The 15,895-nt window shown below is 39.4% G+C and overlaps 1 protein-coding gene across 3 annotated transcripts in view; it reads right to left on the minus strand.

Annotated features, from left to right (window-relative positions):
• Positions 1 to 15,895, minus strand: part of INPP5F (inositol polyphosphate-5-phosphatase F) — a 94,048-nt gene that overhangs the window by 54,971 nt on the left and 23,182 nt on the right. For all 3 annotated transcript variants that reach the window (XM_027529099.1, XM_027529100.1, XM_027529101.1), the window contains exon 2: positions 14,539 to 14,619. In XM_027529099.1, the coding sequence (XP_027384900.1) occupies positions 14,539 to 14,619 (81 nt within the window). The remainder of the gene's footprint in view (positions 1 to 14,538; positions 14,620 to 15,895) is intronic.

The raw sequence follows: 15,895 nt of genomic DNA on the forward strand, positions 1-15,895 counted from the left end.
GTAAATAAGTACTTTTGCCAGTTCCTGGACAGGGAAAAGACCTATTATTGTTGTGTGTTTTCATTCTGTGTTAATTTTAAGCCTCATATAAAGCTAACTTTGTTTAAATTTACCAACATTTACTCTTTCCATTATTTTCTGTTCCTTCCAACATTTCCACACTCCTATCTGGAATCATTTCCCTTTTACCTGAAGAACTCCTTAGTATTTATTTTAGTGCAGGTACTGGTGGTGACAAATTCAGTTTGTTTGGCTCAAAATGTCTTTTTTTCCTTAATTTTTGAAGGTATAAAATTCTAGACAGGCACTTTGAAGGTATCATTCCACTGTCTTCTGGCTTCCACTGTTCCTACCAAAGCTTTATTGAATACCGTTGAATTTAATGTGTAGCTTTTCTTTGGCTGCTTTAGGATGTTTTGACTTCAGCTTTTATCAGTTTTGCTATGAGATGCTCAAGTGTGGTTTTCTTCATATTTTTTCCTCTTGCAGTTCAAAGTATTTCTTGATATTGTGACTGTAAGAAACAATCTCTGACTAGTTTCTCTTGATCTCATTTTTTAAAATGTACCAAGTATCTTTAAATGATCTGTTATATAGCACAGTAACACACTATGCATTCTAAGAGAATCTAATCATTGGGTAATATCCTAATGGCTTTGTTGTTGTTGTTTAGTCACTAAGTCATTTCCAACTCTTTTGTGACCTCATGGACTGTAGCCTGCCAGGCTCTTCTGTCTATGGGATTTCCCAGGCAAGAAAACAGGAGTGGGTTGCCGTCTTCTTCTGCAGGGGATATTCCTGACCCAGGCGTTGAACCTGCATCTTCTGCATTGGCAAGTCAATTCTTTACTACTGAGCCACCATGGCTTATCTCAAGATAAATTATGTTCCAATTTGAAGGATCCTGCCTTTTCTTTTTTTTAAATAAATCTTTGGTAGGAATTTAAATTCAGTCCACTGTGTGCATAAAATCTGTTTCATTGATACCTATTGCATAAGCTATTAATTGGCCATTTAGTACTTTTAAATGAATATAACCATAAGTCTATAGATCGTATGTAAGTTTATGCTCAGATGGCAAAGAATCTGCCTGCAATGCAGGAGACCTGGGTTCGATCCGTGCACCAGGAAGGTCCCTTAGAGAAGGGAATGGCTATCCACTCTATTCTTGCCCGGAGAATTCTATGGACAGAGGAGCCTGGCAGGCTACAATCCATGGGGTCACAAAAGAGTCGGACGTGACTGAGCAACTAAACAGCATGAATTTAAATTTCTACTAAAAGATATGGATTCACAGTATGTTTAATCTTTTGCTTTCTATTTAAGGCCCTTTCTATTTTTAAAAACCTATATCAAGAAAAATACTTTTCCTAATAGGAACAGAAATAAAGTAGTATATTCCTTTGACTATATTTCAAGGACCATCATACACCATTGTACATCAAGTAAGTAGAAATACAAGTAATACTACCACACAACAATGCTGTTTTTTTCCACTGTCAGATATCTGTAGTTAAAAGTACATCATATTGGGCTTCTAATATTCTCAGTGACCAGAGTCAGTCATTAATTTGTTCATCTTCCAAACATAGTAGCTACTCAGTGTTTCTTAATTGATTGCTCTATTGCCTACTAAAGTGTCCTAAGTCTGCACATACAGAAAACCAACAGTGACTCATAAGGAGAGTGTCTGGGACATGAGGTACATTTATTAGGGTCCCTTTCAAAGGTACCAAATGGTGCAATCAGAACCATACTCAGCTTAACCTATGAATTCAAACTCAGCCTAATAACAAAATCCCTAATAATGACCTGCCATAAAATTAATCTATTATAATCTATAAAAATATAAAGGCTTTTCTATCTATAACAGTCCTAGGAAACTACAAAAGTCTAAGTATCAATGGGCAAAATGAGTTTCTATTACAAGAGTACATTTTCCATATAACTGTGTCTTTCTCTTGCTAAAGTTCTAAGTAAGATGCTTCTTTACATATTTAAAACGTTAATGTATTACATACTTTCTTACCTATTAAACCCCAGCATACTAAATATAATTGGGGTTATTTATGGTGAAGGTTTATCATCATGAAGATAAACCACTGTTTTGAGGAGTGACACAAGTATGCTGTGAGGCTGGAGGTTACAGGCCTCTCTGCTTGAAGGAACACAAGCCCACAGGCTGTAACAAACCTGACAGCCAAGTCAAAGTCAATTAGATGAATAACCTTCATTTTCTGCCCTGGATGGCTGATACTGGCCAGATATAAGTAAGTGAGGGTTTGTTTTTTAATCAAAAATATCCTTTTTAAAACACAATTAGACCTGATAATAATTTGATTGTAATCATTTCAAAATGTTCAGGAAGATAAAATGTTCAGTAAGATAAAAACCTTAATAAGAATATAAAGGAGGAAATAATATAAATACAGGAAACACCTTTATAGGTGGCCCATACATACACTCAGTCACTCTTACCTTTACAAGATTCTTCTCTTTATGGAGTTAGGAACTTCTAATATCACTGCCATAGAAATCACTGAGAAAACAACTGGAGTTTAAGAACAAATTCATTTATAACTGGACAGCAGAATGACTGAAACAGAAGAGGCAAGCTGGCCTACCTCTAACGTATCTCTCTGCCTGAGGATATAAAAATCTGTCAGTTAGAGATATGCTCAGAACTAAGCAGCATGCTTGTCTGATGCCCTTGGGAAAGCTCAGAACTGTGGGTCACCTTCATGTGTCTCATTCAAGCACTGCTCCTACCAGGGAGGTGGAACCATCCACACCAAGGAGACTGGAGCACAGATCAGGGACAAGGGAGGTGATGGGAAATTCTGAAGCATAAAGTAATGGAGCAGACAGAGGGGAGCAAAGAGAGGAGGGAAGGGTCACTCAGCACTTAGGTACCTGGGGAGAGAGTAAAAGGAAGACAGAAGCAAAAAAGAGCAACCAAAAGATGCCAAAGAAAGGAGCCCCTCGCCGCTTAGCCCACCTGCTTCCAAGACCCAAAGCTATTAACTGAATAGATCAGCTAAACTACAGTGAAAGAATCTTTTAAGGGTTAACCAGGAACCTAGTAACCAACATGAATCTTACCTCCAAAATTCATGAGTTCTGAGACCCTCATGAATCAAAGTTGCTCAGTCGTGTCCAACTGTTTGTGATCCCATGGACTATACAGTCCATGGGATTCTCCAGGCCAGAATACTAGAGTGGGTAGCCTTTCCCTTCTCCAGGGCATCTTCCCATCCCAGGGATCAAACCCAGGTCTCCCATATTGCAGGCAGATTCTTTACCAGCTGAGCCACAAGGGAAGCCATGAATGAAAAACTGAATATAAAATGACTTTTTCAATTACACTTTAGATTATCTGGTAGAAATGTTATATGACAAATAATACTGTTAATCTTTAAGATTCTTCCCTCAAAGCAACTTTCAGTTCAGTTCAGTTGCTCAGTTCAGTTCAGTTACTCAGTTGCCCGACTCTTTGCGACCCCATGAATCGCAGCACGCCAGGCCTCCCTGTCCATCACAAACTCCCGGAGTTCCCCCAAACTCATGTGCATTGAGTCGGTGATGCCATCCAGCCATCTCATCCTCTGTCGTCCCCTTCTCCTCCTGCCCTCAATCCCTCCAGCATCAGGGTCTTTTCCAATGAGTCAACTCTTCACATGAGGTGGCCAACATATTGGAGTTTCAGCCTCAGCACTAGTCTTTTCAATGAACACCCAGGACTGGTCTCCTTTAGAATGGACTGGTTGGATCTCCTTGCAGTCTAAGGGACTCTCAAGAGTCTTCTCCAGCACCATAGTTCAAAAGCATCAATTCTTCGGCACTCAGCTTTCTTCACAGTCCAACTCTCACATCCATACATGACCACTGGAAAAACCATAGCCTTGACTAGACGGACCTTTGTTGGCAAAGTAACGTCTCTGCTTTTGAATATGCTATCTAGGTTGGTCATAACTTTCCTTCCAAGGAGTAAGCGTCTTTTAATTTCATGGCTGCAGTCACCATCTGCAGTGATTTTGGAGCCCAGAAAAATAAAGTCTGACACTGTTTCCACTGTTTCCCCATCTATTTCCCATGAAGTGATGGGACCGGATGCCATGATCTTCGTTTTCTGAATGCTGAGCTTTAAGCCAATTTTTTCAGTCTCCTCTTTCACTTTCATCAAGAGGCTCTTTAGTTCCTCTTCACTTTCTGCCATAAGGATGGTGTCATCTGCATATCTGAGGTTATTGATATTTCTCCCGGCAATCTTGATTCCACCTTGTGCTTCTTCCAGCCCAACGTTTCTCATGATGTACTCTGCATAGAAGTTAAATAAGCAGGGTGACAATATGCAGACTTGACGTACTCCTATTCCTATTTGGAACCAGTCTATTGTTCCATGTCCAGTTCTAACTGTTGCTTCCTGACCTGCATATAGGTTTCTCAAGAGGCAGGTCAGGTGGTCTGGTATTCCCATCTCTTTCAGAATTTTCCACAGTTTATTGTGATCCACACAGTCAAAGGCTTTGGCATAGTCAATAAAGCAGAAATAGATGTTTTTCTGGAACTCTCTTGCCTTTTTGATGATCCAGCAGATATTGGCAATTTGATCTCCGGTTCCTCTGCCTTTTCTAAAACTAGCTTGAACATCTGGAAGTTCACGGTTCATGTATTCCTGAAGCCTGGCTTGGATAATTTTGAGCATTACTTTACTAGCATGTGAGATGAGTGCAATTGTGCAGTAGTTTGAGCATTCTTTGGCATTGCCTTTCTTTGGGATTGGAATGAAAATTGACCTTTTGAAAAAAGTCACCTTTAAGGTATCAAAAGGTAGATTATTAAAATAAGATAAAATCAGAAGTAGTGACAAAAGGATACAAAAAAGTATTCTGACAAATATTTTCAGTGGCTTTATTGAGATATAATTTATATACCATAAAATTCACTCATTTTAAATATAAACAAGCCAATGATTTTAATGAATTTATAGTTGTGCAACCATTATCACAATCCTTACATGTTTCTATGAGTCATCAGTAGACAATAAAACAATCTTCTCCCACAATGCAATTGTACACAGACTATGAAACTCATATTTAAACACCAGTACTATCTAAAGGCTGTGCCCAAGAAGCAGGCCTCAAGCAGGGGCCCTGCCAGGCCTCTCTTCCCTTTTCTCTAGTGCCCCTGAGGGGTGGGCCTTTCTAATGGCTTTTTAGGAAAGTATGAAAGCAATGCTAGTGAAATTCCATTCATTCACACTGTAGGTATAAAAATATTTCATATCATTGAGTGTCACAGCAAAGTCCCCACAGACAGCAAGGGACCAAAATCACACTTTTAAAATCATATACATAATACATTGTGCCATTTTAAGGATCTCGATATCCTCACCACTTTAAAAGTGGAGAAGCAGATGGTGATACTATTTTAATGAATGGGAGAGACTTGAGTGAATTGTGTCTGTTGCTATTCAATACTAGGAGTAGTAATTCTCCTAACTACTAAATGAAGAGCCCCTATTGCTAAATAAATCAGGATTCCTGACAATTCTCTCTTCAAACTAGTTCTGAATACACGGTGGATATATTTGCATTTTATAGTCAGATATTTCATACCCTAACAAGCTTATCCTCGTGGAGCTAGTGGTAAAGAACCCACCTGCCAATGCAGGAGACCTAAGAGACACAGGTTTGATCCCTAGGTCGGGAAGATACCTTGAAGGAGGAAATGGCAACCCACTCCGGTATTCTTGTCTGGAGAATACCATGAACAGAGGAGCCTGGCGGGTTCCAGTCCATGGGGTCACAAAGAGTCAGACACGACTAAAGCAAATTAGCACCCATGCATGCACAGTCTTCAGGACACATACCCACAGGGGATACATTCCAGGATTCTCAGCAGATGCCTGAAACTGCAGATAGAACCAAACCTTATATACACATTCTTTCTTGAACACTGGGGTCATTACTAAGTAAAATAAGTGTTACTTGAATACAGCACTATGATACCAACAGCCAATCTGATAACTGAACCAATTATGTGACTAAATGGGCTGGAAACATACTGTGTGGATACGCTGGACAAAGGGATGACTCATATCCCAGGCCAGAGGGCACAGAGATATCACACCACTCAGAACACCATGCAATTTACAACTCGTGAATTGTTTATTTCTGGAATTTCCCATTTAATATTTTTGGACCATGGCTGACCACAGGTAACTGAAACTTCAGAAAGGGAAACTACGGGCTCGGGTGTGGCAGGGGGAGGACTACTGTATATTTTAAAGAGCTTTTGTAATACATTTAAAACCTCCAGCCTCAGCTATCTTGGGGGTTTCCCAGGTGTCGCTTGTGTAGGATACATAAGAGAGGCCGGTTCAATCTCTGGGTTTGGAAAACCCCTTGGAGAAGGGCATAGAAACCCACTCCAGTATTCTTGCCTGGAGAATCCCATGGACAGAGGGGTCTGGCAGGCTACACTCCATAGAGTCACACAGAGTCAGACATGACTGAAGCGACTTAGCATGTACGCCATCTTTTCAAGGTTATCTGTGTGATGATATACTATCTCCTGGATGGAGGGCATTCCTACAGAGGTGATGTCTGAGTTGAAGTCAGAACTATTTCAGTAGGGTAATTTGGACAGGGTCAAGGTGAGGAAAGTGAGAGGAGAGCAGTTGTTGGCAGAGTAAGCCGTGTGCAAAAAGATCCCTGTAACTGAGAAAACACATTTCAGGCCTCAGCTGAGACATCACTTCCTCAGGGATGCCTTCCATCCAGGAACCCCATCCCCACCAGTCACGCCCCTCTGCTACGTGCTTCACAATATCCCACATTTGTCTTCTTCAGAAGCTTAAGTTTAATGATAAAACTGTGATCAGGCAATTAATGTCTAGCTCTTGGATTTGACTCTATGCTCCTGGAAGCTTTGCATTTTGTTCACCCTGTAGCCCCCAGCATACAACAGGCACTCTGTAAATATCTGTTAAATATTAATATTCTGTACTGAATATTTTTGAATAGCCACTGGACAGGGGGATACAGCAGTGAGCACAACAAACACAGCCCCTGTTTTGGAGCTTATCCTCTAGAGAGGGAAGAAGAAGACAAACAGAAAAGAAGAAAACAAAAAATTCATGTGTCGTTACAACTGTGGTAAGAGCTGACTATCATTCTGACTTCCTCCTGGACACTACAAGGAATAGAAGACAATGATTTTTCATGGAGCTTTACCTTTCCTTCATCTATTTAGCACATTACATGTTCCTTCGACTTTCTGTTCCTCATCCTAATAAAGCCCAACCTATCAAAGCAGAGTCAGACACTTTCAGGCTGTCAAAGATAGACTCATTAGACCCTGGCTGAAAGTCTACCTGCCTGCAAATGTCTGGGGGAAGAGACCTTCCAAACTGAAGAAAGGCCAACTATTCCAAATAGTTTGCTTTCTAGGCACCAGGGTTAATAGAACCAATTGAGGGGCAGAGCTTGCTATAAAAGGAAGGGCAATTATCAGCAAAGGATTCCACAACCAAATAATACTTCTAAACTCTTTTCTACCACACATTTTTCTAAATGGGCACACAACTTATAAAATATAACCTTCATTAATGCTACTAATATTTCACTTCTAAAAAATTGCTTTTATAATCCCCACCATGTCGTCTTTTAGTGACATGTTAGTATCATTAGTTTCAGTAAAAATTAGTGTTACTGGAAAAAACAGTCTAAGTTTAACATTTATTCAAAATTATACATTCAGAACTTAAGTGTTCTCTAGTGATATGTTTTACCTTTAAAACTAAGGAAAAACAAATAATAATAGCCAGCATCTACTGAATGCCTACTATTATCAGAAGCCATGCTAAGCACTTAATGAGAGTTTATTAAACTTACCATAACCCTATCTAGGTGGTATCATCACCCAGCAACCGAGGCTTGGATGAATAACCTGATCCAAGGCAATCATGTGACCTCAAGGTCAGTCAAGTGCTGGGGCCAGTGCCTACCCAGTGCTATTTGGGGAATGGCCTATTCCACTATAAGAGAAAAGGGCAGATGCAAAGGTGAGAATTCTCCTGGACATGCTTTTGTAGTGAGCATTCCAGAGGATGTTAGGTTCCTATTATGGATTGAATTAGGTCCCCTTAAAATTCATTATGTTGGAGTCCTAACCCCCAGAGCCTCAGAATGTGAGCCTGTTTTAAAGAATGGGATCTTTAAAGCTGTAATTAAGTTAAATGAGGTCATTAGGGTGCACTCTAATCCCTAATGACCAGTGTCCTTATAAGAAGAAATCTGGAGACACACACAGAGTGAAAATAATGTGAAGACACAAGGAGAAGATAGCCATCTACAAGCCAACAAAAGAGGCCTCAGAAGAAACCAACCCTGATGACTAGATCTTAGACTTTAAGCCTCCAGAAGGACAAGAAAATAAATTTGTTTAAGCCCCCAAGTTTGAGGAGCTTTGCTGCGGCAGCCTAGCAAACTAATGCCGTTCCAGAGTCACGACTGCCTGATGACAGTCACAGCTCACCCACGCCGCTTTTAGACTGTCAGTGACAACTGTTCAAGTAAACTTCGTTCCCATCTCACTAGGCAAGAACAGAAATTCATGCATTAATATGTAGAGAATAAGTAGGAGGGAAAGAGGAGTGAGAAAGAGTTTAAGTACAGACATTTTCTTCCCCTCATCCTCTACCCCCAGAAGGTAAGATGCTCCCATGGGAAAGTGCACTTGGAGTGATTATTTCAGTTCTAACACATATCAGGACCACACTCCCAGCGGGCAAGTTGATAGTGTGGTCAAAGCAAGAGCTTAGGTGGAACACAGGGTGGGGAGGAAATGAGGCATGCCCAGGACAGAGGATGAAGAAAGAGAAGGCGGGAAGAGCAAGCTGGATGCTCAGAGCATGGAAGCCGGGGTGGAGTGGTACCCAGGGTGGGGCTGCAGTTCTCCGGGTGAGGGAAAGAGCAGCAGGGGGCCCAGAAAAGAGATTTTCCTTTGTTTTTTTCCCCTGTATCCGTTCTTAACAGCCAAACCTTAGAAGTGATGCGGCAAGAGGGGACAGGGCGGGGGCGGGGGGGGAAGTACAGAGATTAGGAGCGTGAAAAACTTTCCCAGCTCCATTTACTTCTTTTTATTATTTTATTATTTTCTCTAGTTCACTCTATTCCCTCACTTTTCCCTCTTCCAAAATATCCTACATGACAGGTATCTACACTGCCTACCAACTTCTTTTTGGTCCAAAGAAAGGTCCTACAAGGAGGGAAGGTGTATATAAACAGGAGCTGACCACAAAAGACCATAAGAAATGCCCCCACCTGCCTAAAGACCATACTTTCACTGCATCAAACTCACCAACCAGTAGTATATTTGTACACTGCTTTAGGAAATGACTTGGGGTTTGTTTGCCAAGTTCAAACCCTCCTGCTTTGACCGACTGTCCTGCTTAGTGTAGTGGGCATGTTTGAACTTTGTGACCAGGGGAGGCCCCTGACTCAGACTGAGCCAAAAAGGGTCTCTTTCCTAGGGTCTTAACTAGAGAGCCCGTCAATCTCCAGAAGTTATAGGGAACATCAGATGCTGGTTGGCTTGAGGGCTAAGGTCGGTCTGAGTACCACATAAGGACAGAAATTTCATCCCACATACACAAACACAGAGAAACCCAAAAAAAGACAAGAATGTATAAGAGATGTTCAGACACAAGTGATGGTCAGAGACTGTCTGCCAAAAAATGTAATCTCAGATCCTGAACAAATCAACTTTTTGGTTTTGTTCCCTTGAATTCTAATAAAAACTTGTTTGCATAAACTGATAGGTTTGTATTTGCAACCAAAAGAATTGATAAAATAGTGATAATTTACTAAGCACCTTTAGGTATACTACCTCACGTGAGACCCACAATACCCTCAGGAAAAAAAAAGTGAGCAGTTATTTTCATTCTTGTTTTATAGTTTACAAGGAAGTAGAGGCTCTGGGGCATTGGGGGCCCCAATGAACTAGCCTCCTGGGATGCAAACCCTTGCGAAGCCCCTTCCCATGTTGGTTCTGGGTTTGGCTGTGTGACCTCCTCTGACCAATGGGATATTAGCAAGTCAGTGATGCAAGTAGAGGCTTGATAAGCCCTTCTACACTGGAACTTGTCACCTCAGCACCCTGAAAGGATGTCCAGGTATCCAGGAGACAGAGAGGGCCCAAAAAGAGGCCTCGTGAGATGAGCTACATGGAAGAAATCCCACATGAAGGAAAACTAAGATGCCCCAGGCAAACCCCTAGCTGAGTGCTGCCACTCAGATGACCCTGGCCAACAGGCAAAAAGGGCAGAAGAGCCATGTGTCAACCCACAGAACTTGACATACTCTAAACTGTTACTTAAGGCTTTAAAACTTTTGTGGCAGTTTATTACACAGCAACAGATGAAACAGATGTTATATAATTTCTCTCATATCTCAAAGCTCTAATAAATAAAGCTTGAATTTAGGTCTCTTGACTCATGTCAGTGATTTATTCATTGTTTCAAGATGTAACTGAAATTGGAGAAAAATAACTCAAAAGTTTCATATGCTTCACTTAAACAATAGAAAATGAATTTTAGCTCAGAACATTCAACTGTGAAATTATCCTGTCAGCATATAAATGAATTAAAAATATAAGTATGTAAATGTGGACAGGTAGGAGAGTGTGACTAAAATACTTATTAGCATGTTACACAATGTCTAAATGCTTTTCTCCTTTGTACTGAAAGAATTCAAAACTACCAAAGACAGAATGTACAAGAACACTCACAGTGGTCTCATTTCTAATGGCAAAAAAAAGCCCCAAAAATAAAAACTACCCAGTGATGGGGAAAAGGACAAATTATGATATAGTAATACAATAGTGAAGATAGGAACTAAAGTTTCATATATCAAAGTGGACAAATCTCAAAAGTATCCAGTTGTGTGGGTAGGGGCAACAAGTGAAGGAACACAAGTGGCTTAACATCATTTATACCAAATTTCCAAAATATAAAACTTAGCAATATATTATTTAGGGGTATATATGTAACAAAAGCAATAATGAAAATCAATGGGCTAATAAGTACAGTATTCAAAATCACAGGTTCTCTTGAAGGGAACAAGACTCTTGGAGAAAGGCAGCAAGAGTTCCAAAAACATTGGTTTCATTTCTTAATCTACATGGTAGATAAATGTGTTTAATTTACAACAAGTATACTGTGTATCGGTGACAAATAGCTCTTTGTGTCAATAAAATATTTAACAATTTTTTTAAATAAAAAAAATTAGCAAAAAGAAATTAAGACTCTCTATGGCAATTTGTGCTTTATATTCAGAAATCAACCTGGCTTCCAAATGTGCAATAATTTTACCTTAAAAGAATTTTTTAAAACATACAAGGGTGGCTACACTCCTGATTGCATAGCAGTAATAGCAAAGCTTCCTATAGCTCTTAACTCACATTAAAATCAATAACAGTGAAAAAATATATATTTAAATTTTGTGCTTAAAATATTTCAGTTAGTCCTTTTCATGACTTTTTGGAAGCCTATGTTACACCTATCTTTTAACAAAACTCCCTCTGAACTCAGGGCACAGGTGCCTGTCCTGCCAAGGGAGGGTCTGGTGAATGAACCAGACCTTCCATCAATTTGCTTTTCCTGGACAGGACTCCCAGGAGCACCGCACTGTGTACTAACAGACCCTTTCTCTTCCCTGGCCAGAGTTGACTATAGGAGGAATAGACAGCTGACCAAAGCCCATCAGTCCTAATCTGCCACCTGCCTACCTCTCCAGCCTTATTTCCACTATTCTCTCCCTCAAAACCACTGAAGTTGGTGTATCTGTCAGAGCACCTATCACAATTAACAAATAATTATACATTTATTTCAGTGATTAATCACTAATGTCTAGCCTTCCCTCTTAAACCGAAAGCTCCATGAGAGTGGGAACAGGTCAGTTTTTGCTCACTATTGTATTCCACCAACTAACGCAATTCCTGAGAGTAGGCGTTTAATAAGTTGTTGGGTTTAAGAGGAAGAAAGGATTTTAATATTATGCCTCCTTTCTCTAAAGCTTTATAGGCATCCCTTGGAGATCAGTTCCAGACTACTGCAATGAAGCAAATACATCAATAAAACAAGTCACACAAATTTTTTTGGTTTCCCAGTGGCTATAAAAGTTGTTTACACCAAACTGTAGTCTACTAAGTGTGCAATGAATTATGTTTAAAAATGTACATACTTTAATTAAAAGTACTTCTTCAATGAACATATTGACTACAATGGAGAAAAGACAGGTTCTTCAGCAAGTGGTGTTGGAAAAGCTGGACAGCTCATGTAAATCAATGAAGTTAAAACACACCCTCACACTCTACACAAAAATAAACTCAAAATGGTTTAAGTATAAGATGACACCATAAAACTCCTAGAAGAGAACAGAGACAAAACATTCTCTGACATAAATCATACCACTGTTTTCTAAGGTCAGTCTCCCCAGGCTATAGACATAAAACCAAAAATAAACAAATGGAACTTAATCCAAACTTATAAGCTTTTATACAACAAAGGAAGCCATAAACAAAATGAAAAGACAATCTATAGAATAGGAGAAAATATTTGCAAACCATGTCACTGACAAGGGCTTAATTTCCAAAATACCACAAACAGCTCATACAACTCAGTAACAAAAAAACAACTCAATCAAAAATGGGCAAAAAATTACCTTAAGTTAACATTTCTCCAAAGACGACATACAGATGGCCAATCGGCAGTTGAAAGAGATGCTCAGCAATGCTAATTATTAGAGAAATGCAAATCAAAACAATGAGGGACCACCTCACACCAGTCAGAATGGCCATTATTAAAAAGTCCACAAATAACAAATGTTGGAGAGGGTGTGGAGAAAAGGAAACCTTCCAACACTGTTGGTGGGAATGTAAATTGGTGCAGCCACAAAGAAAACAGTATGGAGGTTTCTTTAAAAACTAAAAATACAGTTGCCACATGATCCAGTAATCTCACCCCGGGGGACATATCCAGAGAAAACAATAATTTGAAAAGATACATAGCAATGTACCAAAGTTCATAGCAGCACTATTTATATAACAGCCAAGACATGGAAGCAATTAAATGTCCATCAACAGATGAATGGATAAAGAAGATGTGGTATATAGGCAACAGAAAACTATTCAGCCTTAATAAAGAATGAAATAATGCCATTTGCAGCAACATGGATAGACCTAGAGATTATCATAAAGTAAATAAGCCAGAAAGAGAAAGACAAACACCATATGATATCACTTACCCATGGAATCTAAAATATAACACAAATGAACTTATTTACAAAATAGAGAAAGACTCATAGACTTAAAAAACAAACTTACGGTTACCAGAGGGAAGAAGGATAGGGGAGGGATGAACTAGGAGTTTGGGATTAGCAGGTACAAACTTCTATATATAAATATAAAATAGATAAACAACAAGATCCTACTGTATTACACAGGGAGCTATATTCAGTATCTTATATTAACCTATAATATAAAAGAACATGGAAGTGTGTGTGTGTGTGTGTATATATATGCATAACAATCACTTTGCCGTATACCAGAAACTAACACTGTATATCAACTATCCTTCAATTAAAAAATACTTTCTTACTAAAAAATGTTAACCGTCATCTGAGCCTTCAGTGAATCATAACAGTAACAAAGATCACTGATCACAGATCACCATAACAAATATAAAGTTTGAAGTACTGTAAGAATTACCTAAATGTAACACAGAGACATGAAATGATCAAACGCTGCTGGAAAAATGGCACCAATGTATTTGTTGGACTCAGAATTGCCATAAACCTTCAATCTGTAAAAAAACACAACATCTGCAAAGGACAATAAAATGAGGGATGCCTGTTTTTTTTGTTTCCCTTATATGGATGAAGAGGAAAAGTTAAAATTTTACATAACCTCCTTTTCCTTCTGCCTCTATAACTCAGCTTGCCCCTTGCAAAGTCTAGATCACGTAGGTCACGTAGTTTCAAAAAGTGGGGACTTGCAATACTAGGAACTGGAGTTTATCTCACTCACCCTTGTCCTGCTCTTTGCAATCTCCCAGCCTCTGCAAACCTGCTTAATCATGCCTGTCCAGGTCAGGCATCCCCCTCCCCATCTTGACCACTGTTCCTGTGCTCACGAAACTCCTTAGTTTAAACCAGCCTATTAACAGCTAGTGTTGCCCACTACAGTCTGTCTATAAAAGCTCTGTAATCCTTTTGTTCGGGGCTCAGAGCTTGGAGTGTTAACTCCTCTGGGCCCGCTGGCATAATAAACTTGAGTTCTTCAACTCTCCAAGTGTGGTGCTTGGCTTCTCGAGTACTGGCTTCTGCAACACGGAAATATACCCACTTTGGGTAGATCCAAAATTAAGGTAAAGGAATCCAGGCCATTACAGAATCTACATTTATCCTCAAAGAAGACAACGTCACAGAATGCCACATTAAATTTGACAAGCTTAAAGAGTTTACAGAAACATACCTGAATGAAGCTGAATTTTTCCAATAACACCTTCTACCAACCCCAAACAAATGGGATTCCACGCAAGAAGCAGATCGGTAGCTAAAATAAAATAAGAAGCAGTCATGAGAAAGTATTCATTGGAAAACATTAAAACAATATCTTTATAGAGAACAAACTAGTGGTTACCAGTGGGGAGAGAAGGGACAAGATAAAGGTGAGGGAAGGGGAGGCACAAACTACAGGGTGTAAGAGGGCTCAAGGATGGATCATATAATACAGCACACGGGACAGAACCAATCTTTCCTGATAACTGTAAATGGAAAGTAACCTTTAACACTGTATAAAAATAAAAAATTTTTAAAATAAATGTCACAGAGAAGTCACAAAATGATTTAAAATACAAAGTGTCTTTAGCAATGTATTAAAAAATGATCAGCAACCCAAAAGAGCAGGTATCAACACCCAGAACTGAATACATTACTAAAAGCCATTGTAGAGAGGCATTAAATCCGAGGCCTGAGTAAGTTCTCTAACATAAGGACAGTTATGGGAAGATAACTGACATTCTAAAACTCTACTTGGATGGGAGGCAGTACTTTGGCGCCCTGCAGTGGAGGAAGGAGGCTGGTACAATATAAGAGGGCAAAGAGAGGAGTTATCCAAGGTCCTACTGCCAGAGCCAGTCTCAGATCCAGAGACAAGAACTGAGAACCACCCCCCCAGAGATGTCCACTTACTGAATCACACTCCGGAAAATATCCTTTCCCAAAGAAGCTAACACCAAGCAAAGAAATTCGGAAAGCCAGTTCTCTTTCATGTGACTTCTATGGCAACAACAACAGGAATCACTTCTGTCTATACTGAGTGCCTACTATGTGCCAGGCATCCCAGTCAGGGTTTCTCATCTGAACCACAGAACAAGACAATGACTTGGATGACTGTATTCTCAATTCTCCCAAGGATGGTAGATCATTTGTACCATTCTAGACACACAGAAGAGAAGCTAATTCATTACACACAACAGATGCCTGAGGATGTTAGGGCTGAATTCTGTTGTGGAACGCAGGCTACAAAAGGCTGTTATACCCATGCAGATAAAGGTAATATTAGTGGTGGTTCAATAGCAGGAAAAGATTAGCAAGAATGAAAACATTATTTCTCTTAGCAGAAATTTTAAATTACATTTTAATTACTACCATTTAAATTTTATTTTAATGAAATGTATAATCAATCTGTAACTCATGTGGGTAATTACAAAAGACTTAATAGTCTCCAAATTCATTTGAGTTTTGACTACTGTATCTTGAACATCTTTGTTATTAATGATATATTCAGTGGGAGGCAAAAAAAAAAGACTTCTGTTTTTATTGCAAGA

Source organism: Bos indicus x Bos taurus, chromosome 26 (genome assembly GCF_003369695.1).
Source record: "Bos indicus x Bos taurus breed Angus x Brahman F1 hybrid chromosome 26, Bos_hybrid_MaternalHap_v2.0, whole genome shotgun sequence".
NCBI lineage: Eukaryota > Metazoa > Chordata > Mammalia > Artiodactyla > Bovidae > Bos > Bos indicus x Bos taurus.